The sequence below is a fragment of the Dioscorea cayenensis genome, chromosome 4, assembly GCF_009730915.1.
Source record: "Dioscorea cayenensis subsp. rotundata cultivar TDr96_F1 chromosome 4, TDr96_F1_v2_PseudoChromosome.rev07_lg8_w22 25.fasta, whole genome shotgun sequence".
NCBI lineage: Eukaryota > Viridiplantae > Streptophyta > Magnoliopsida > Dioscoreales > Dioscoreaceae > Dioscorea > Dioscorea cayenensis.
In genome coordinates, this window is record NC_052474.1 from 2,901,921 (window position 1) to 2,923,551 (window position 21,631).

Here is a 21,631-nt window from a genome sequence, read left to right on the forward strand (position 1 = left end):
TTCCATGTAACAAATTATTTGTTTATATACTTTAATTTAAATATTAATTTTTTTAAAATTTAATCTTAGTAATTTATTTGAATGCATTGTTATTTATCATTATTATCTTAAATGCACAACCTTTTAAGAAGAAGAAGAGAAAAATTAACAAAATGAAAAAATATATATATATATTTATAAAAAAAATAATTTGAATTATTTTAAATGATTAAGTGGGCATTTATAAAAGAATAAAGGAAGTGGTGCCTTATCATTACTCGTTGAATATGAAAGCATTTAATAAAATATTTTTATTTATGAATTGTGCAGAGTACGTTTAACTTTAAAAAGCACTGACCATTTTTGGGTTTTTTTTTCACTAAATGAGAATTTGATCAACTCCTCACGTAGCATTAATTGAGGTAAAAAAAAACTTTAAAAAATTCAATCAATATACGTAAAAGGACAAACAAGCTAATAAATTGGAATTTTATGGTACTTGAAAAAAAATAATAAAATTTACCAGGAAAATAAACGAGCATGTAAAATAAAAAAATAAAAATAAAAATATGGTAGAAACTATAATTTTAAAAAGATAGTTAAATGTTTTAAGGAGATATGTAGATAAGTATTAATGTTTTGAGTGTGATTTTTTAGATTTTCTTTTTTTTACTTGTATACCTCTGTAAAATTGTGTAATTGTGTATACATGAAAAAAAAAATTATAAAAAGACATACCTCGCCCATATGTATGTTTTCAAATAAAATCAAATGTTTTGTGTGTATTTTAAAAAAAATTGCCATACATACTCCTCTATCTACATACTCCATTAATATATAAATATATATATTTTAATAAATGGTTAAAAAAAACTGTCCATGTATACTCTTAAAATTTTTTATTTCATTAAATTAAAGATTTTTCATATATGCCTCTTAAAAGATTAATCTCATTTTTTCTTTATTATAGTTAAATCCTATAAAAATTTCAAATGGTGATTCATTCAATACTTTTTGCATATGCCCCTAAAAACATTCAAGCTAATTTTACTGATTATATTAAAAAAAATTAACATTACCGAGCATATAGCTTAGGTATTAAAACAAATTTAATTTTTATAATTATAAAAAATTGTGTATCTGGGTGTGTGTGTGTGTGTTTATATATGCAAAGAAATTGAATTTTATAGATACACATGTTGTTTGGATTTATTGAGAAATATGTATACAAGAAAGCGAATTTTCTGAATTATATAGGTTTAAAAAAATTAGAATTTATATTTTTATTAAGAAGTGCATTAAATATTACTAATCCAAGAATAAAGACTTCACTTTCCATTTGATTCTTTTAAAATCACAAAACTCTCCGGAATTATAGAAGTGCTCATATTGATGGTGATTGATGATCAGTGGTCACGTTCATTGTAATATAATATACGTTCTTTTAATTAATATTAAAATTCATCGCAATCGTATAATAAACCATGGCACAGTATTAACATTAATGCACAATTTGCCAACATACACTCATACAAGCACTCAAAAGACTTATCAATGTTATCATAACTAAATTGAAAACTACATTTACAATGACTCCCAATCCAAACCTTCATTTAATTTAATTTTATTTTTATTTTTTTGTACAAATAGATAACAAATATCCCTTATTTAAATAGTGTTAAAAAAATAGACATGTGAAATGATAAACCGTGGCTCAACAATCTTTTAAAAACTTATAATAGAATAATGAAGATATGTCTTTGTGCGTCAAAAATTGACATATTAAAAATTATAATTTTAAAATATTAAATTTATTTTACTATGTAATTCTGGAGGGTTGAAGAATGTAACTTTTTTATAAACAATTCATACTTTAAATTAGTGTATAACACTTCATTTCAATAAATAATTATATAACCGGGTTTTAAACTTGTCTCTGCCTACTCACAATTAAAGTGAGAACAATAAATCACTCTGCAATGAAGGTTCTTAGGTTCTTCCTTCAATTTGTTATTTTCCCTATAATAATAATAATAATAATAATAATAATAATACAAACAAAATATTAAATAATAATTTCAAAAATGTATCAAGCTTAAAAAGGCATCACGTGAGAACCACGTGAGATTTAATTTTGGAAAGGGGAAAAATCTAAAACTCTGTGAAAATTAAACGGATTACGTCGCGCGTGCCAGGAACGCTCAAAGAAGACGAAGAAGAAGAAGCCGCCATGAGAGCTCCTCAAGCTCTGATGCTGCGATCCTCCTCTCCGATCGCCGCTTTCTTTCGGCGCCCTTCTACTTCTTTTCTCCCCGTCGTCTCCTCTCGTTTCGCCAACTCAATTTCATCGTCTTCATTCCAGGGTTTCTTGAACCCCATTCGTTTTTCACCTGCTACGAAGCTCGATCTCAAATCCGTTTCTTTATCTGAACCTGGACATGGATTCGGAGTGTCTCCGGCACGGAGGTTGTGTAGCGTGCGGGCATCGCCGGTGTCCGATTCGGGGTCCATCGACATGCCCTTGATGCAGTCCATGGAGAAGAAGGTCTTTCTTCTGACAGTCTCTTCTTTGATTTATTGTTGATTTATATTGGTTCTGTGTTTTATTGAAGTTTTTGAAGAGGTTCCACACTAATTGACATTAGTCTTAGTTTGATGAATAGATTGTTCTATTGAGACTAGCTGCAATTCTCTTACTAAGATGGAAAAATGGTAGCTTGAGTGATTTGGTGATGTATCTTTCGAACAGAGCTTGATTGGGTGATGCCAAAAACTCATATTAGGAGGCCGGATAGAAAAAAATTGATTGGTGAACTCATCGGAATGTTGTAAACTCTTAAGTGTTCCTTTGATGTCCTAGTGACCTTTTTGGTTTGTAAGTGTGAACAATTGAATAGACAGGGAAGTGCTTGTCTTTAGGTCTTCCAGGCGCTCCTAGTGAGCTACTGTTTATCCCTGGGAAGCTCATCATGTAACTTGCGCTAGTAAAATACAAATTTGGACATGATTGCATTGCCTATTTTTGCTTTCCTTGACTTTCTTGGGATACCTTATGTAGTATTATTAGTCTGTGGTATGATTGGATGACCATAAGATTTAATTCTTATATGAATAGTCCTAGCCATGTGATCTTTTGGTCAAACTATGTAAGATATGTAGCAAGCATCTTTCAGATACACGCATTCCTAACCTGTCAACCTCCTTCCTTTAAATGCTTGATACTTTAATATAATCTCCATGATCCTTTGCAAATTTCCCGATTTCCCTTCTTATCTGTCCATTTTTTGGATCCCTCATGAATGAACTCTGTAGATCTGACAATTAATGACAATAATTGTTTGTTTATGTACAGGTTATTTGCTTTTAAATAAATAATATATTGCTAAGTGCTTTATTACATTTTTTTTTGTGGTCAATAAATATGAAATGAAGTTTGCATGTGACTTTAATTTATGTGGTTACTTCTTTCTAAATTTTCATTGTGTGATTGAGTTTTATTCTTTGATAGTACCGCTTTTATGTTTCATTTGTTGTTATTCATAGGCATGAGAGTGTTTTTTTCCCTCTATTTATAAGGTATTTTACTGGTATTCAAAACCTTTGTCAAAAAAATTAGTCAGCATTTTATCCACCATTCTTCCCTAAAGTTTTCTAATCATTATTTGAATTCATCAAACCTGACCACTATTCCTCTTATTTTATTTTATTTTATTTTTTTTACAAACTCTCTCGTTTCAAACTGAATAATGTTTCATACAGTTTTTTCACTTTAAAAAGTGATGGTCTGTTGAAATGATTTCTTTGACTTATTTTAAATTTTTAATTAACCTGTTAAAGTAACTCCTCTTCTTTTTTTTTAATGATTCTTTACTCAACTCAGGCAGCCAGCCTGATGCTAAGTTGCTAACCGTTGCCAGCTGATATTTTGTAAAGTTACAGTGGTCTTGATAGCTACCACAGCCTATATAGATTGAATATAGATCCCTTAATCTTGTTCACTGTTGCTAAATGCTTTGTATAATGCTTCTTCACCTAGTAACCACTCACAATAACTGATTTAAATCCCTTCACTTTTTTTGTTTGATGTGCATAAATTTTTTCAGGAGGCAGTTGCTTCAAGTCATATTAGCTTTCAGAGTCATCGCTAATATACTTATTCCACTTAATGCTTTGATATTCCTCTTGCTTTCTATCATCAACATTTGTATATGTTTTTGCATGGTGGCTCTTTCAAAAAAGTTTTTTTTTTATTTGTTCCTTCTCTATTAGAACTCATCAATGTCTACCAGATTTGTATGCTTAGGAAATGTGCAAAACATGGATGCATTTTGATTGATCTAATAGAAGATTACTATGTTCATGCATTTCTTGCAATTCACATAATTTTCATTCTTGTTAATTTACGAGTTCATTCTTGATATGAAGAACAGATTAAAGAGCATCTGAATGCGGATTCGGTCACTGTCAAAGATGCATATGGAGATGGTCGGCATGTGAGGTCAGCTTCTATTTTTACTATAAACAACTGTATGAAAAGCTTATTTTAATTGTGGTTTTATACTCTCATTTCTGTGCAGCATATCTTGCATTATATGTGAGATATGTTGGTATATTCTATTATGCCTTTATTTTTATGCATGTGCTACATTATTCTTCTTTTGATCAGTTTTAATCTTAGGTAAACATGAAAACTTTTTCTTAACACTGATGTTCTTTCTTGTTCTGGGGACATGCATGCTGTAGCTGATTGGTCTAGTGAATTGATTAATCAAATGGAGTAAAGAAAAGAAATAAATGCAGTATTATAAAGTGGAGTAAGTAAGGCAATTAGTGTATATCATACTTCCCAGTTGTATAGAATTGCGCACATGAGTGGCCTATGAGGGAATGAGAATAAAACACTGGTTATGATTGATGATATTGGTTGGTGATGTGGCACTGGTATCTTTAGGTTTTTTTGGTGGGGGTGTGTGTGTGTGTGGGGGATGGGGGGGGACTATTTTTGTTTTTAATGTATAAAGATGTGATACTAGCATTAGTGGACAGATTAATTAATGATTTGTATAAAATTGATAATTGCTGGAGCCTGGATGGTTGTGATTTGATATGTAGGAGTTTTATTATGGTTTACTATCCAAATTACTGACAGAAAGTGATAATTATTAAGGACAAAGAAGATATTTGGCATAACCTTATATCATATTATTTGATATTTATTATTTAGTCTTCCTTTGATGTATGAAATTATGAAATGGCATGGAATGTTGTATGGGATAATTTCTTGGTTGCTCTCAGCAGGAATTTTGAAATGATATAGACTTTGCCTTGTTTTGTTCAAAAAGGCATGAAGATAGCCTTTATCACTCTTTGTTTTGTCACTCAAAACAATTTATATATATTCGTATTTTCAACAGAATCATTCACTTAAATTTAGGAGTGATTTGGTAGCTTTGAAATGATCACTGTTTTTTTTTTTGGCAGAGTTATTCGTGGAACATTATTTAATTAGATCGTTTGGCCTTTCTTTATTATGTAATGCATGCTCAACCTGTGAAGAATGTTAAGATCATTGCACTTTCATTCATTTACCATCATTTTGGTTTAATATATAATTTTCACTTCAAAGTGTTGGCGCTCTCACAGAAGCACCTCCTGATGAGTTTGGGATCAAAGCACAAAAGAATTTGGGTTGAAAAATATGATTTGTCTTGGCCTATTTTCTCATGTCTGCTAACATGTATAAAGGCATTCAACTCAATAGGTCTGGTTTGAGGCCTACCTGTGTCTACTATTGCTTATTCAAATGAAGGCCTGGCTCAAGCAGACCTTGAACCCATCAGTTCCAAATCTAGCATGTTTGTTGGTATTCTTTTGTCCTGGATTGCTTTTATTCATCTTTTGGGGAATTGTGCCTGGGCCTGGCTGCCCAAGTATTGGGGATTTGGTCTGATTTCTTTGACCTGGGTTTCTTTGGTTCGCTATTAAATCATGTCAGGGCATAGTGGTTATAAGCCTGTTGGACCCATGGACCTATTCTTAATATTAACCTTCTGAGCTATTACTGTTTCTATCACCTGGATGATACTCTGCTTTCTGAAGAAAGATTTTGGAAAGGCTTACATGGATGACAACAATTATTTCCAATTTTCCATATTATGTCTACTGCTTTTTTGTTTCACTTATTGGCGCCATGTCATCTCTGTTACTTTATGTTTACTGCTTGATTACCATATGCATCCAGGAATAATTTTATATAGATAGGTCTGATAACAATCTTCTGATCACCATTCTCTTTCTCTATGGATTCTATTTCAGAATCCTTCACCTCCTAATTCACCTAGTTATTTGACATGAAATCTTTGCTATGGTGAGTTGGTGCTTCAAATGAAATTATAAAATCACATCCCTGCTATAAGTGACAAACTCATTACTGTAATTAGTGAAATGAATCCAAGTGGGTTGAGTCTCTTGAAGGAAGGTTCATACATCCCCACTTGATCCATGCAACATGTCTGCATTGGACCAGTATGCATTCTATAACTTGTGGAAAGGGATAACTGGTGTTATTTTCTCAAACCTCTCTATGCAGACCATTGTGAGCTAATTTTATGAAGGCATTGCGCACCTAATACCATTGTCCTGTGATGAACAAATTCTCTCTCTTGCCATTTTTTGGGTATAAACTTAAGTTGAACAAAGGCAAATTTGTCTGGATGCAGCTCTTCTCAACATAGTGTTGCCATTAACCATATCTTAGCTTTTCAAATAGATCACGCCCTTATTAAGCAATTTTTTGTTACCCCTTAGACCTATGCAATGAAGAACTCATAATGTGGGCACCGACTTTAAGTTTGCATAGAACAATTGCAACACTTCAAAATGTTTGAGATGGAACAAGTGGGTGGGGATATCATAATGATGAGTGTAGGACTTTAATGTTTTTCTACTAATTTGTTCCATCGTCAGAGAAAAAATTATTAATAACCCACTGAACTTTATACATCTGCCTGTAGATTTTTTTTGTGGGAAAAGAACTGAACCACTATCATTGTCGAGTAGTATTTTTTTACTTTAGTTTACCATCTTTGGCCATATATTCAAGCTGCACGTCTTCTATGCTATCTTTTGAAGTTCTTTTTGGTTCCTCCATATTATTTTCACTTTTATCTTTCTAAGTTCATGAAATAAAGACTTACCATCAAACTTCATCTTCAAGTCCCCATTCTAGTACAACATTTTAGAATCCTTTTAGCCAGTTCATTCTTCTCGGAAATGCTCTCGGGCCTATTTTGAAACAGATATGAAGCTTTGGAATTAATTGTCAAAAAAGGGGGCCTATTTGTTGGTGTAAAGTTAGTTTCTTTTATGCTTTATCATGTTAATGTTGTCATTCGTGCTTGTTGATGTTGGTAGCCTTTGTCTTGTACATCTTGCATTCTTGATCAGCATTAGTTTTAGAGCAGGTCTCATAGACATTTTCTTTCACATTTAGAAAGATGAAACATGTGGGCCCCCTATACTAAATTCCTTCATCTGAGCCTGTTTGTATCTCTATCCTTGGGGAGATTTATGGTCAAACTAGACATTAAGTGATCAGGTCTTCTTTATGGGCCATTACTCTTTAATTACCTTTTTATGCATTTTTAGTGAGCCCATGGGTGTGCGCCTTTTCTATTTATTGAAAAACTTTGTAGCACCATTTAAAGAAAATTAAAGGTCTTGTTATCAAATCGTTCAGATGTGATTTGAAACCTAGTTTCAACAAAGTGAAATAGTTTGAAGCATGTGCTCTTGATTTTGAATTTGTTTAGGGTTTTCTGATATGCAGCAATATAAAGATTTATACTTCAGTATCTGTTCTGTTTGATCTGAAGACTGTCAGGATTCATAGAAACCTGCACTAATGCAAAGCCATTGCTTGGTTGCCTTGACAAACATGGTACCGTTAAGAGATTCATGATTCATCCTGCTCATGGCTTGACAGTCAATCTCTGGAAATGCGTGTGCTATTCCTTTTAGGCATTCATTGTGTGGATATTGTGGAATTGGCCTTTTTTGAAATTTCATTTATCATGTAAGGCTACTGTGTTTACTTCTCTCCTTTTTCACCTTGCAGCATTGATGTCATTTCAACAGCCTTCGAGGGACAATCGTCCGTAAATAGGCAGAGAATGGTGTACAAAGCAATCTGGGAGGAGCTTCAGAGCACGGTCCATGCCGTTGACCAAATGACCACCAGAACCCCCGCAGAAGCTGCAGAAAACCAGTAATAAATTTTTGGCTGAGGTACCATGAAATCTGAGTGTAACTTCCTCTGCACCATGCACTTCACATTTTACTATATTTTTTTTTTTATGCGAGAATTCCACCGAACAGACTTTTGATGCCACAGGCACAGATCAGTGGGCTTTCTTATGTGCTCTTAATCATTTTCTCAACTTTTTATCAAACTTTATCCTAGTCCTCTCTCAGCGAGTTCAACATCAATGCTTTCTAATATCCAGACTTAGCTTTCTTTCCAAAAGGTACATGCCCCCAGTAGTCAAAAGACATACACCTTTACTTTCATGCAATCCTCCTTGTAGATTTTGGAAACAATCCTCATTTACTGATATCCACCCAGAGTGCTTCTGTGCATCAGACTCTGTTAACTTTTCTTTGTTATCCAGCATGCTTATTATCTCAAAATCACTCTCAGTTATGTGCTGCTTCTAATTTCTTATACGCACTAATTATCCTTGGTAAATCATATCATCTGTTCTGCAGACTATGACAGGCAGAACTTCTCATCAGTTGAGCATTAATCCAAGCTACAGGTATACCACCTAAAAATCTTACTGACATGTTGGCATTTAGTTTGGGTCATTAGATCACCGAACTTTTTAGTCTCTTGTTCACCAAATTGTTGAGAAAGAAGTGGTAAATGATAACAAGCAAATGATCTCTGCTTTCACAGGTGTCCTTTTCAGTTTGTTTGGTGGGGGGGACTTTTTAAATTTTTTTATGATGCTATGCATCAGCTTCCACAATTGTTCATTTGAGCAGCAATCTATCTTATTCCATCTAAAGCCCTAATCAAGGAGTGGAAGTGGGGTGCAGGGCTTTTCTATCACTTCCTTTGAAGAAGAGATTACTTGTGTGCCTCTTTTTGTTGTGTTTGATCCTTCTCCTTCTCATCCTCTTCTCTGCCAACTTTGGATAACCATTCATTTTTCAAAGTTTCAGAGGAGTGAAATTATAGACACTTAAAAACACATGTTAATGTTTGCAAATCCCATTTATGAGTTTGACTTTATTATTATTATTTTTTTCCGAACAAGTGATTCAAGGAATGGTTGACTTTGTCAAACAGAGAATGGTATTAAGCTTTTGCCAAAACAAGCCATTGACAACGCTTTGTTGCCAAACGTACCGTGTTGTATTGCATTAGCAGCAACACACGCCCCACCCATTACTTTATTTCTAAATTCAATTCTCTTTTGCCCAAAGTTTTCTTCCCTGCAAAATAATCAATACCAAGATTTTTTGAACAAAAAAAGTAAAGTTGATGCGGTATGAGGCCCATGTTCATGACTTTGCCAGGAAGGTGTACAATTAGAAAAAACAAGTGTGTTTTCTGCTCCTCTTTCTTTCTTCCTTTCATTTTTTTTTAAATTTATGCATCTTTGTGTACTAGAGTTTAGGTGTGTTTTTTTAATATATATTTATATATAATAAAATAAAAAAGAGGAAGAAGAAGATGAAGCAATCCCTTTCATTATTCAAAAATAGCATAGACGCAAGCTACCTCCACTCTATCATATCTATCCACAAAGACACTAATGACCATCTAAAAAGTAAGGAGGAAAAAGCAAACGACGACACCTCACCTTTTTCAATTATTTCACGCATGTACAGCAGATAATAATCAATTTATGACATTATCCTTCCCAATTATTTCATAATTCGAAAATTTTCTACCATCTCACAGAGAGAACTTAATTAAAAAAAGAAACCAAAAAGAACAAAACCCATGTTCCTCTTCTTCAACCTGTATATTTATCTATGTCTTGAGTACCTTCATCTCCTCCATGCATGTCTTCAAATCATGGAGCTCCTCTAATGGTGGACCTGTGACCAATGGAGTTGTGCCTCTTTGATGGTCCTGAAGGAGGTATGGGGATGCCCCTTGGCAAAAAGTTAAAGGTTGGCAATCTTTGCATCCTAAATGACAGCTTCTTTTCATCAGTCTCAGCATTGCATGAAAAGGAGAAAATAGTAAGATTGATGATGATCATGAAGATGAAAAACAGGACTAAGAAAGAAGAATATTTCATGGCCATGGAGACTGAAAAAGCTGACAAAAACCAACCAGACTTGTTTATGAGAAAAGATTCATTTGTTTATGATGTAGCTAGCATGCTATCCTTTATATAAGTGCATGGCTCTGAGAAGTAAAGTGTGCACTTATATAAGAGTTTACTTTTTCTTTGATTTGACTTGGCTAACCAACTCTTATATACATAATAACACTGTTTTCCCTACTCTTTTCAACACCTACCTCTTGTTTTTTTCTTATTTGTTAGGCATTAGACACCTACCTAATAATTTCCCAGCTGAAACTGAAACTGAAACATTATATTGGTTCTCATACCATGTTTAAAAAGTATTGCTTCTCTTTATAGACCTTTTATTGTGGATTTCTCCCAACCAAAACAATCTTTTTCATGGCAAATTGCAAGACGAGTTGGGAATTTTGAAAAACAGAGTCTTTGCTTCATCTCTGTCACTTTGCAAATAAATATCTAGAGCAGTTACTAATGCATGGAATCTAATCACTGAGTGACTGTTACACCCTTCTACCCATAACTTGCAGCAGTTACTTACCAAAAGATGGCTGAGCATTTAAGGAACTTAATTCTCTGTTCTTGGGGTCAGAGATTGTGACATAACATTGATCTCATATCTGGTTTCATGCTCACTGGTTTAGAAAATGAGAATATTTGTTTCATTCCTGACCTAACTCAACAGTATCCTTATATATATATATATATATACACTTCTTTTAATTATTGTTTATCAAGAAAGTCATACATGAAAAATGATGGGAAACTTGTATGTTTTTGCTGATATTTCTGATTTCTTAGCAGTAGCAGTAGGGTGATTTAAGATGATGTGTGCCTTTTTAACAGTTAATGATGCTGAAGCTATGTCATGCATGCGTGCATGCATGCAAAGTTTGCAGTGCATGTCAGAGTTGGTTAAAATTTGAAACTCTTAAATCAAACCACTGGATTTCATTCAAGAGTAATTGGGGCTTTAATTAGAAACAAATTGTTCATTTTGCTTTCTGTTTTTGGGGGAAAATATATACCAAAATATGATTAATGAAACCGGAAAAGTAATGTTACCTTTTTTTTTTAATATATAGAAAGAAAACGTGTACAATATATATATATATATATATATGCTTTTAGGAAGAAAAAAAAAAAGTGCATTAGATTTGCATGATTTTTAAGTGCATGAACTTCGGAAAAAAAAGGATGAGATATATAAAAGCATTTTTTTAATGTAAAACAAGAGCAACATATGTGATATATATATATATATATAAACAATTGATTTTTGGAGTTCCATGTAAGTGATTCTAAGGAACTGATGATTAAGTCTGGTTGGCTATAGCTAAGATCCACTTCATCTCCGTTCTGCTATGTCACTTGGATGGACGTTAGATGATGGTGCCGCATGTTTCTTAATTGCTTTTTTGTTTTTATTTTTTTAATTATATTTTTTAATTTTTCACTTCTACAAGATTATTAACTTTTGCTTTTTTTTATATGCTTGTTTTTATTTTTATGAAGTAGTAGTTTAAAAAAAAAAAAATTCAGTGTTGTACAAGTAATGATAAGTCTAAAATCATATATATATGATTTCTATAATTTGTAAAATGAAAAACTCCAACAAAGTATGCTCGCATGAACATCAAAATGATTTTTTTTTCCCCTTAATTTTATTTTATCTCTCATTTATTCTCTACAAACGTGGTCAAAGAACAAAAATTCAACAAAAATGGGCTTGTGATCAAGAAAGGCCCATGGCTCAAATGGGCCCGGTTGTACAGCTACGAGTCCATTGACATATTAATCCAAATTAATGGAGTGAAAACAAGATAGGTGAATTTTTTTAAAAAAAAATTTATTTATTTTTATTTTTATTTTTATTTTTTTTTTGAGAATAATACAAAAGGCATTGAAATGAAGGAGAATACAAAAATCAAATAAGCATATGAATGTATTATAATATTCACATGTGATGTGTGTGTTAAAAGAGGTCCCCCATTTTCCATCTTATCTCTCTATCGCACATTGGAGACAATACACAACGTCTTTCTCTTAAGGCATGCCCTGTAGCCACGTCATCACTTCAATCAAACCACACATCAACAATCACCTTAGCATGAATGAGCCATCTTCACCATTGGCCAAACTTCACCATCATATTTTCACCACCCAAAATAAAAGATAAAAATAAATAAATAAATAAATCATCATCATCAAACACTCAACATCCATCTCATTGGTCTATAAATTCAAATAAATCATTTTGATACAAAACAAAGTTATAGTCTCAAATAGTATTCAAGATTTAGATCCAAGGTCTTGGCATAACATCCACTAAACATAAGAATCTAGTTTGTATGGACATGGATAAACATGAGAGATAGAGAGAAGGATATATAGAGAGAGTGTGAGTTTTAATTTAATGTTTAAGTGCTGGCCCACATGTCAGCTGTTTGGCAAGCTTGAGGCAGTAGCACTGAAGCTCACAGCTCACAGCTCACCATTGATGGAGACCTTGGTTTCAGGCTCTAATGGTAATGGGTGGTAGAGAAAGAAGACCTAAGCTAAACCAACACACTTGACACAACACAATTACTCTTCTCTTTCTCAACCAAACATCATCATTGATTCATTTTCACAAGCAGTCATATGAGAAAATAAAAAAAAGGACATAAAAATACATGGACGTAGTGAGTGGTACCATACTCTGTTTTTCTGTTTCTCTGTTTCTTGAAGATAAGCAGGTAGTCAATTTCACAGTTTTGAATTCAGTACAGCAATACTTATTGAAAACAGGAAAAAGAGAAGAGAAAGATACAAAGTTATTAATTATCATAATCTTTATTCTAAATGAAAATGAATTTCTTCATGTCTATCAAAGTTTGAGAGAAGTGGCCTTTGCAACGTTCCCCCATGAACATTCTCTAGTTTGAAGGTTTTATTTATCCCTTCATGTGTCTTTCTCCTTGTGAAGAACTTGTTTCTCTTTCCTATAAATTCAATACCATATATATATATATATATATATAGAGATTAATATATGTTTTTGATAAGTATTAAATTAAGTATATAGCCTCATGTTTTGAGGGAGAAGGAAATGGGCAAGCCATTGAGAGGGAGAGCAAAAGGACCAAACTGAATTCCTGCTTCAGAACCAGACAAAGACCACCTGAAAGAAAGGACAGAGAGACAGAGAATCACTGAAAAGATTTATTACCATTCTTTAACAATTAAAAACATGCTCTCATTTTCACAAAATTAACATCATTGTGGTTAAAAACTGAAGCTATGGTATTTACCTGTATCTGGTTGTGAGGTGGTGCAGTAGGACAAGCATCTCCAGCTTTGCAAGCTCATTTCCAGGGCAAGAATGGGTCCCATTCCCAAATGGCATGAAAGTGTTAGCCTTTGGAGACCTCTGCAGTACAATAGAGGAATTCAAGTGCATCTCTTGGACCACAAATGATTTCAACACCTATTTATCTATCTATCTATCTATATAAATGTATATATACATAAAGATATTATATATGATGTATACACACACGCACAAATAGTTCTTACCTCAAATCTAGAGGGATCAAACTTCTCAGGCTCTGGGAAGTTGTCTGGGCTATGGTGAATGTTTCTAAACAATGGCAATACTTTCCATCCTTTCGGTATGAGATATCCTGTTATACATGTTAGTATAATACGGTATAATTCAGTATTCAGTAAAATTCGGTATTCAGTATTAGATATTAAGTGAGTAGTAGTAATTAACCTTCAAAATTCACATCCTCCACAGCTTCTCTGAAAGTGAAGGATAAGATAGAAGCAACTCTCATGGTCTCTTGGATCACCCTTGAAGTCATTGGCATCAATTTAGTGTCATCCCAATTCAAGTACTTGTCCCCATCTATCTCTTTACTCCTCATTATCTCCTCTTGTTCTTCCTGTGCATTCCGCGTATTATTTGGACCAGATTCAACCCAAAAACTTAAACTAATAATAATAATAAATAATAGTAAAATTACTTACTGTGACCGCTTGTAAAACACTAGGATTTTCACCCAAGTACTTAACAATCCAAGTGAGTACACTCGCCGTTGTATCCCTTGCGGCGAAGATAACACCGATGATATTATCAGTTATTTGTTCATCAGTAAGTGCTTCTTTAGCTTCCATGAAAGAGCCAAGCAAGTCATTGAACTCAACCAGCTTCTTCCTTCTTGATGCTAGTATTTTACTCACAATCCTTTCAAGCTCTTTCCTTGCTTTCATTGCCTTGTGAAAGAGAGTGCCAGGGAGATTAATAGGCATGGAATTATAACCTTTCTCCAATCTATAATAACACTCTTTCAATTCCTCTATGTGCTCAATCTCATCCTTTCCAAATATTGACAACAGTGCCACATTGAAAGCATACTACAAACCCAATAAAATTAATTAATAAATAAATAAAACATAGACCACAAAACAATGAAAAATATCTTTGAAGTTTGAAGAAGAAGAAGAAGAAGAAGAAGAAGAGGAAGAAGTAAAAAATTCAAAACTAGTACAAAGTGCTCACCGTCTTCATCTCCTGAAAAGTATTAATTCTCCGGCCATCCCAAGCCCGGAGAGTCCTCACAGCAACAGCCTCAATATCAGCAACAGTCCTTCTGATAGCACTAGGCATGAAAGCTCTAAGAACCAACCTTCTCAAACGAGCATGATAATCACCTTGCTGAAAAAATATAGCCTGACGTCCGAGCATTCTCTCTTTGCTCGCCGGAAACGTTGGCTTAAACAAGTGTGCTCTAGTCACCAGCACAAACTTCGCTGCTTCCGGGCTTGAAACCATCACACATGGACATCCCAATATGTGTGTTTTGAATATGGATCCATACCTATATATATATATATATATATATATAAACATGAAATCAACCTTTTATTAATAATTTCAAACACTATATAACATGTAAATATGCATGGAACAAAGCAAAGCATGCATTGCAATGTTATATATTCAAACCTCTTCTGTTTGAGAGCAAAGAAAGTGTTGGGGTTCTTGGAATAAAGTTGGAAGGTTTCTCCTATGTAAGGCCAGCCCATAGAACCAGGTGGAAGTACTGGTTTTTTCCGGTCAGCCGGTCGAGTTTTTAAGAGTATAGAGTAAGTGAAGTAAGCAAGGGATAACAAAACTAGGAGTAACATGAGGATGAAGATGATCACAGTGGCAATGGGACTCATTGTCACCATTGCACACTGCTCTTTTGGCAATGAGAGATGAAGGTGGAGGTTGCGGAGGGGGGGAATGGAGGTATTTATAATGAGTGGAATGAAGAGGAAAACACACACACACACACTGATGATATTAATTAATATACAAAATTGATTAGTGTGAGTGACTAACAGGAGAAATATAAATATTGGATCGGCACGTGGCAGTGGTACGTGGCATTGAGAGGCTGTTGTTGTTGACCATGATGATGTTCTTAGCATAAGAAAAACATTTACTAATGAATTCCAACTCAAGTGTTGTTTGTCATGTTACGCAATAGCTAGGATCGATGTATTTTTATTTATTATATATATATATATGAGTTTGTGTTTTGTTGGTAAATGAGATTTTGATAAATTATTATTATTATTATTATTATTATTATTATTATTATGAAGGAAGTCTGATTGGGTTTTTGTAAAAGATTTGACATGCTTATAGTTAGGACTAAGCAACAGGGTTAATTAGTGGTATTTATTGAGGGGGTTTTAATTGAGAATAAATTAACACCTGATTGTCTTGTCACCATTTGAGTAATGGTATGCTTAATGACATCGTTCCTGCTTCTTAATAATTAGATTTTTATAGTTAGATGCAAGTAATAACAAAAGTATAATATATTTTTTTATAAAAACAATGATAAAAGTCATTTTTCCCTGTGTTGTTATTGGATAATTTTTTATATTTTTTTAATTGAATATCTATATATATTTTTTTAAAAAAATTATTAAAATTTTTAGATAAAATAACATATAAAATTTGAAAGACCTATTTGTACTATATCATTTATGTCATTGACTTCTTTTAAATGGGAGCAATATCTGTCACCTATTTGTAATATATATATATATATAAACTCTAAATATAAATATATACATATAAGTTTAAATTTATTATGAGTAGTTGTAACAAATCTTTATATACAAAAGTCAATACAGAGAAACAAAGACAATGATGTATTCCAACCATACTGAAATTTCAAACAAAAGAAAGCATTCTCAAAGTACATTAAAAATATATTAAAAAAATTAATCATGATAGTAATGTTGCATAACCAATACCATAATTAGAACCGTAAAATTTGACAACTCTGAATTAAAGGAAGAAATAATAAGCATAATAACTATTAAAAAAAAGATTAATTAAGTTAAGAATGTGGAAATTTGATCCCAAAAAGGGGGATAGGGTGAGAGCCGAGAGGGAACTCCACGGATCTTGGGGAGTAGTATTATAAATGTGTCTCTTAAACATTGATTGAATTCCATGTGGGGAAGCCATGATTCGTTAAGAGTAATGCCACACGTTCAAGTTTCATTCAAGACAGCTCACTGCATTAAACACTAATCCCATCACAACAAACCCACTTCTCTTTGCATTTTCATTGGATCAAACGTGATTCCACTTTTTGCCACTTTAACCTCTACTTTACTTGCCAAGTGTCCCTTCTCCTCCCCTTCTTTCTCATCATCTATCTACTCTAAAAGTCCATCCTACCTTACCATTTTTCTTTAAATTATAAAACAATTTATATAATTAAGTATTTAATTTTGGTAAATGTGGACGTTTGTCACTTTTTGATATATGTGGACGAGTCAATCTTTCAATGAAGAAAAAAAAATGAAATACCATTTTGTTAAAGTGTTTATATATATATCGTAAAAAAACATATATATATTTATATATATATACCATTTATAAAGGTAGAAGACAGAGTTGATATTTGATTGAGATTAAAATACAATAGATTTTAAGTGTTTTAGAAATTGGTGATTGAATTTGTTTTAATCACACTTTTTAAAATAATTAATATAGATATTATTTCTGTTTGATTAAATTTGTCAAGGAAAATGAATCTCGAACATGTGAGTTATAAGCTTTTATTCCATTTGTTAAAAAGAAAAAGAAATGGGGAGATGAGAAGGAACTAAATAACTTTTATTAATCACATGCTAATATATTGGAATCTATTAGTATATTGTACTATATTGAAAGATGAACAATCACTTATAATGGAATAGACTTCTCACACTCTCATGGGTTGGTAAACACACCCACACTAGAAATTAACACCAAACTACCATAACATGACACAGCTTTAATAAAGTCATAGATCATATAAATCAGGTTTTACTGAAACTCAAATTAACTACTATTCCAATTCAAATTAATTTTTGAATAACTAAATAAACATGATCTTCTGTTTATCATGAACTCCAACAAATAATTGTGGAGATTCATACTTGGAGAGAACGTTTACAGTAGCTTAGTCCTTAACTATGTGAATATTTTTTATTTTAAAAAAACTAATAGAATGAAAAATAAGAATAATTTTATTAATATGATGTTTTATATAAAAAAAAATGTATATATGTATTTATGTAATTTCATAGCGATACTTATATATATGTATAGCGAGAGACAGAGAGATTATAATCTTAACTCTAATAATATGTAACTAGTTTTCTATTGTATTTTCATTTTGGACAAATAAATTTTCACAAGTTATTTTACTTCTTTTAAAAATTTATTGACAAGTTGTGTTTAATGACAATGCAAGTATATTATTGGAAGTCTGGAATTATAAAATTATGTGTAAAATTATTAAATTATTAAATTTCTATTAAAGCTATAATAGAAATCACTTTTAAAAAATAATTATGTTTGGATTGATTTTTGGTAATATAAGCATATGTATTTCTTTTTATTGGTGTTATAGTGTATAAAGTGGTATTCAATGCTACATTTTTTATATGACAAAATCGATTACTTGCAAAACTAGAATGCTTTGTATTTTTCCATCATTTGTTTGAACATTGAAAGGATTTATCATAATTTCACTTCTAGAATTCAATAATCATATTATTACATTATTTTTATCTACTAAAAAAAGATAATTCTAAAGATTCAACGTTTGAAAAAAATGTTGTGGTTAAACCAATTTAGTCCGTGAACTTTTTTATTTTTTCAAAAATCTGATTAGATACAACATAATTAAAGAAGTGATGTAAAAAATAGTAATTTAATTTTTTTTTGTATATTTTAAAATGCTTATCAATTAATTTATAAGATGGTGCAAGTGTTTTAAAGAAATTACAAAATGACTATAAGATTGTTGAATTTTCACTACAACTTACTATCATAAAAATCACTTTCTAAAGAAATAAGTCATTTTTGGATTGGATTTTGTACCATAAGCATAAGGATTTCTCATTAATTGGATTGATATTCAATGGTAGGGACTTTCTTTTTCTTTTAATGTCAAAACTGATTACTTGTAAAATTAGAGTGTCACATGTTTTCAACCATTAGTTTGAAAATTAAGTACATTTTATAATAATTCATTTTTAGAATTCACTAATCGTATATAGTATTATATTAAATTTTTCTCTAAAATAATACGTTGTCACATTTAGATCAAACACAATGCTTACTAGATATAAACAGGCAAAAACTTTGACCATGTCTATCAATCAACTACAATTAATAGTACATTACATGATGCACACACTTGATAGCTCAATTAATGTTCATTATCTAAATTCCCTTGCTCTTAGGCTACCTTGATTAATTCAACATATATGAAGCTCTAGAGTCAAAAAACAATCAAGAGATTAATGGAATATTCCAAGTTCTGTGGTTTAATCGTAATTAAATAGTGTGAACACAAACAAAGTACTCTAGAAATAAAACATAGAGATTATTAAAGTATATATATGTATCATTAGATATTTTTGGTTTGTTGGGATAAATTAAATTGTGGTTTCTTGGCCACAAAAATGATCACAATCATTCTTGAAAGAGCCACCTATTAGTATTATTAGTGCAAAGTCTTCCAAGTTAGCCCAAAATCAATGAGAATCATCCACCTCATTAGACAACCAAATCATGCAAAAACTTAAATAACAAGATGCAAATCTCATCCCCTAGCTAATCATGGATGCAAGTCAGAAGTTCTTTGTGTATGCGTGTTCCATGACACATCTCTTCAATATATATATACAAATATATCCATATTTCTACATATTTGTTTTTGTAAAAAAAATAGTAATAATAAATAGTTACGGAAGTGCCATCACTTCTTAGAGGGCATATGATATATAATGTGCTTCTTGTTATCAAAGCAACATGTACAAACAAAAGATATATATATATATATATATAATTACTAAGACAAAGAAAAAGATGAGTGGAACAATTCTACAATAGAAAAAAGAGATCTTTATCATTCAAAAGTTATAAGTGTTTGGATTTCAATGCAAAAAGTCAAATTGATATATATATATGCCAAATTAAATGGTGCATGCATCTAAAAGTATGGTAACTTATTTGATTGTTCATGTAATTATTTAGACAAAGAAAAGAAAAAACCAAATGAAGGATTAGGAGAACATTTCTACATTGGAAAAGGAAAGTTTTATCATTCAAAAGTTTGTGTTTGGATTTCAATGCCAAAAAGTCAAATTGATGACTCTGATCAATTAGATGACATGTCCTAAAAGGTCCTAAAACAATTCTACCTTGAAATTTTCAAATTAACTTTTTTTTTATTATTTTAGTTTTATGAGACACGTGTAATCTTTGATCCTCAACTATTTGTCATAATTGGTCAATAATCATTATATATAAGTAACAATGTCAACTCATATGAATGATTTCATTTGTTTCCATCTCCTGTTAAAGTTTGACTATGTGCATTTATAGATTTTAGCCGTCTTATTTATTATTTTATCTACATCTCATGATTCTCATCTATATCAAAATTCAGCTATTCCTTAATTATAAACAACATATTAAAATCAGGCTCAAACACCTATGTAAAAATTGCTTTCTTGATTGAATTCTCATGTAGCTATGCATGACAATATATAATACAGGATATTTGAATACAAGGAAACAGATCCTATAATTGGGAATGACCAAATCAAAGGAATGTTCTATAATTGGATTGATTTGCTGAATTTTGATTGATGCCCAAATCTTTTCAATCATTTCCATGAATTGTGGGAAATGATTCATTTGCTTTAACACGCCCCCTCAAACTTGGCATCCTCTGGGTGACAAGTTTGTACCGTAGAAGCTGAAATCGTTGCTTGGATAAGCCTTTGGTAAAAATATCAGCAATTTGATCAATAGATGGGACAAAGCGCACATGATGAGTACCACCAGCAACACGTTCTCTGATGAAGTGATAATCTAGCTCGATATGTTTGGTACGAGCATGAAAAACAGGATTAGTAGCCAAATACGTTGCACTAATATTGTCACAATAAAGGATAGTAGGGGTCTGCAAAGCAAAGCCAAGCTCACGCAGCAAGTGTTGAACCCAGATTGTATCAGCACATGTTGTAGCAAGTGAGCGATATTCAGATTCAGTACTAGACTTGGAAACCGTTGGCTGCTTCTTGGCACTCCAAGAAACAAGGTTTGGTCCAAGATAAACACAGAAACCGGTGGTAGATCGGCGAGTATCTGGACAACCGGCCCAATCTGCATCACAATAGGCATGCAATTGCAAAGGAGAAGAACTACGCTGAATCTGAATACCAAAGTCAAGAGTACTCTTGAGATAACGTAAAATACGTTTAGCAGCAAGTAGATGTGGTTGGCGAGGTGTATGCATAAACTGTGCTGCATGATGAACTGCATAGGAGATGTCTGGTCTAGTAAGAGTAAGATACTGGAGTGCGCCAATCATATGCCGGTATTCTGTGGGATCAGAGAGTAACACCCCAGAAGTGGATGAAAGTTGGGATTTTGTAGAGATAGGAGTAGAACATGGTTTGCAATCAACCATATTGGAACGACGCAATAAATCTAACGTATACTTACATTGAGAGAGATGAAGGCCTGCAGGAGTATAGGTAGCCTCAAGACCAAGAAAAAAATGCAATGGTCCTAAGTCCTTGATTTCAAATTCGATCCCAAGTTCTTGGATAAAGGTAGTTATAAGAGAAGTGTTGTTGCCAGTAAGGATGATATCGTCAACATATAATAACAAGAGCATCATCTGAGCACCGTGACGAAATATAAACAATGAGGGATCAGCCTGACTGCATTGAAAACCATAGTGAAGTAGAAAAGAACT

The 21,631-nt window shown here is 32.3% G+C and overlaps 2 protein-coding genes across 5 annotated transcripts; one reads left to right on the forward strand and one right to left on the reverse strand.

Annotated features, from left to right (window-relative positions):
- Positions 1-2,136: 2,136 nt before the first annotated feature.
- Positions 2,137-8,957, forward strand: LOC120259497 (protein BOLA4, chloroplastic/mitochondrial). 4 transcript variants are annotated; one of them, XR_005536125.1, is made up of 5 exons: positions 2,137-2,524; positions 4,410-4,477; positions 8,096-8,265; positions 8,746-8,795; positions 8,936-8,957. XR_005536125.1 is itself a non-coding variant. In XM_039267112.1 (4 exons), exons 1-3 carry the CDS (start codon positions 2,210-2,212, stop codon positions 8,247-8,249), a joined length of 537 nt encoding a protein of 178 aa, XP_039123046.1. In that variant the 5' UTR covers positions 2,137-2,209; the 3' UTR covers positions 8,250-8,265; positions 8,746-8,932. The 4 variants fall into 4 exon arrangements, 1 of the variants encoding a protein (XP_039123046.1); XR_005536126.1 differs by lacking the exon at positions 8,936-8,957 and adding an exon at positions 8,372-8,504 and having other exon boundaries at positions 8,746-8,934; XR_005536124.1 differs by lacking the exon at positions 8,936-8,957 and having other exon boundaries at positions 8,096-8,504; positions 8,746-8,932.
- A 4,071-nt stretch (positions 8,958-13,028) lies between these two features.
- LOC120257939 (abscisic acid 8'-hydroxylase CYP707A2) lies at positions 13,029-15,584 on the reverse strand. Its single transcript, XM_039265246.1, has 7 exons — positions 15,298-15,584; positions 14,851-15,169; positions 14,319-14,705; positions 14,062-14,233; positions 13,863-13,969; positions 13,598-13,716; positions 13,029-13,467 (listed from the first exon to the last, which is right to left on the reverse strand). Exons 1-7 carry the CDS (start codon positions 15,522-15,524, stop codon positions 13,374-13,376), a joined length of 1,425 nt encoding a protein of 474 aa, XP_039121180.1. The 5' UTR covers positions 15,525-15,584; the 3' UTR covers positions 13,029-13,373.
- Positions 15,585-21,631: the final 6,047 nt, after the last annotated feature.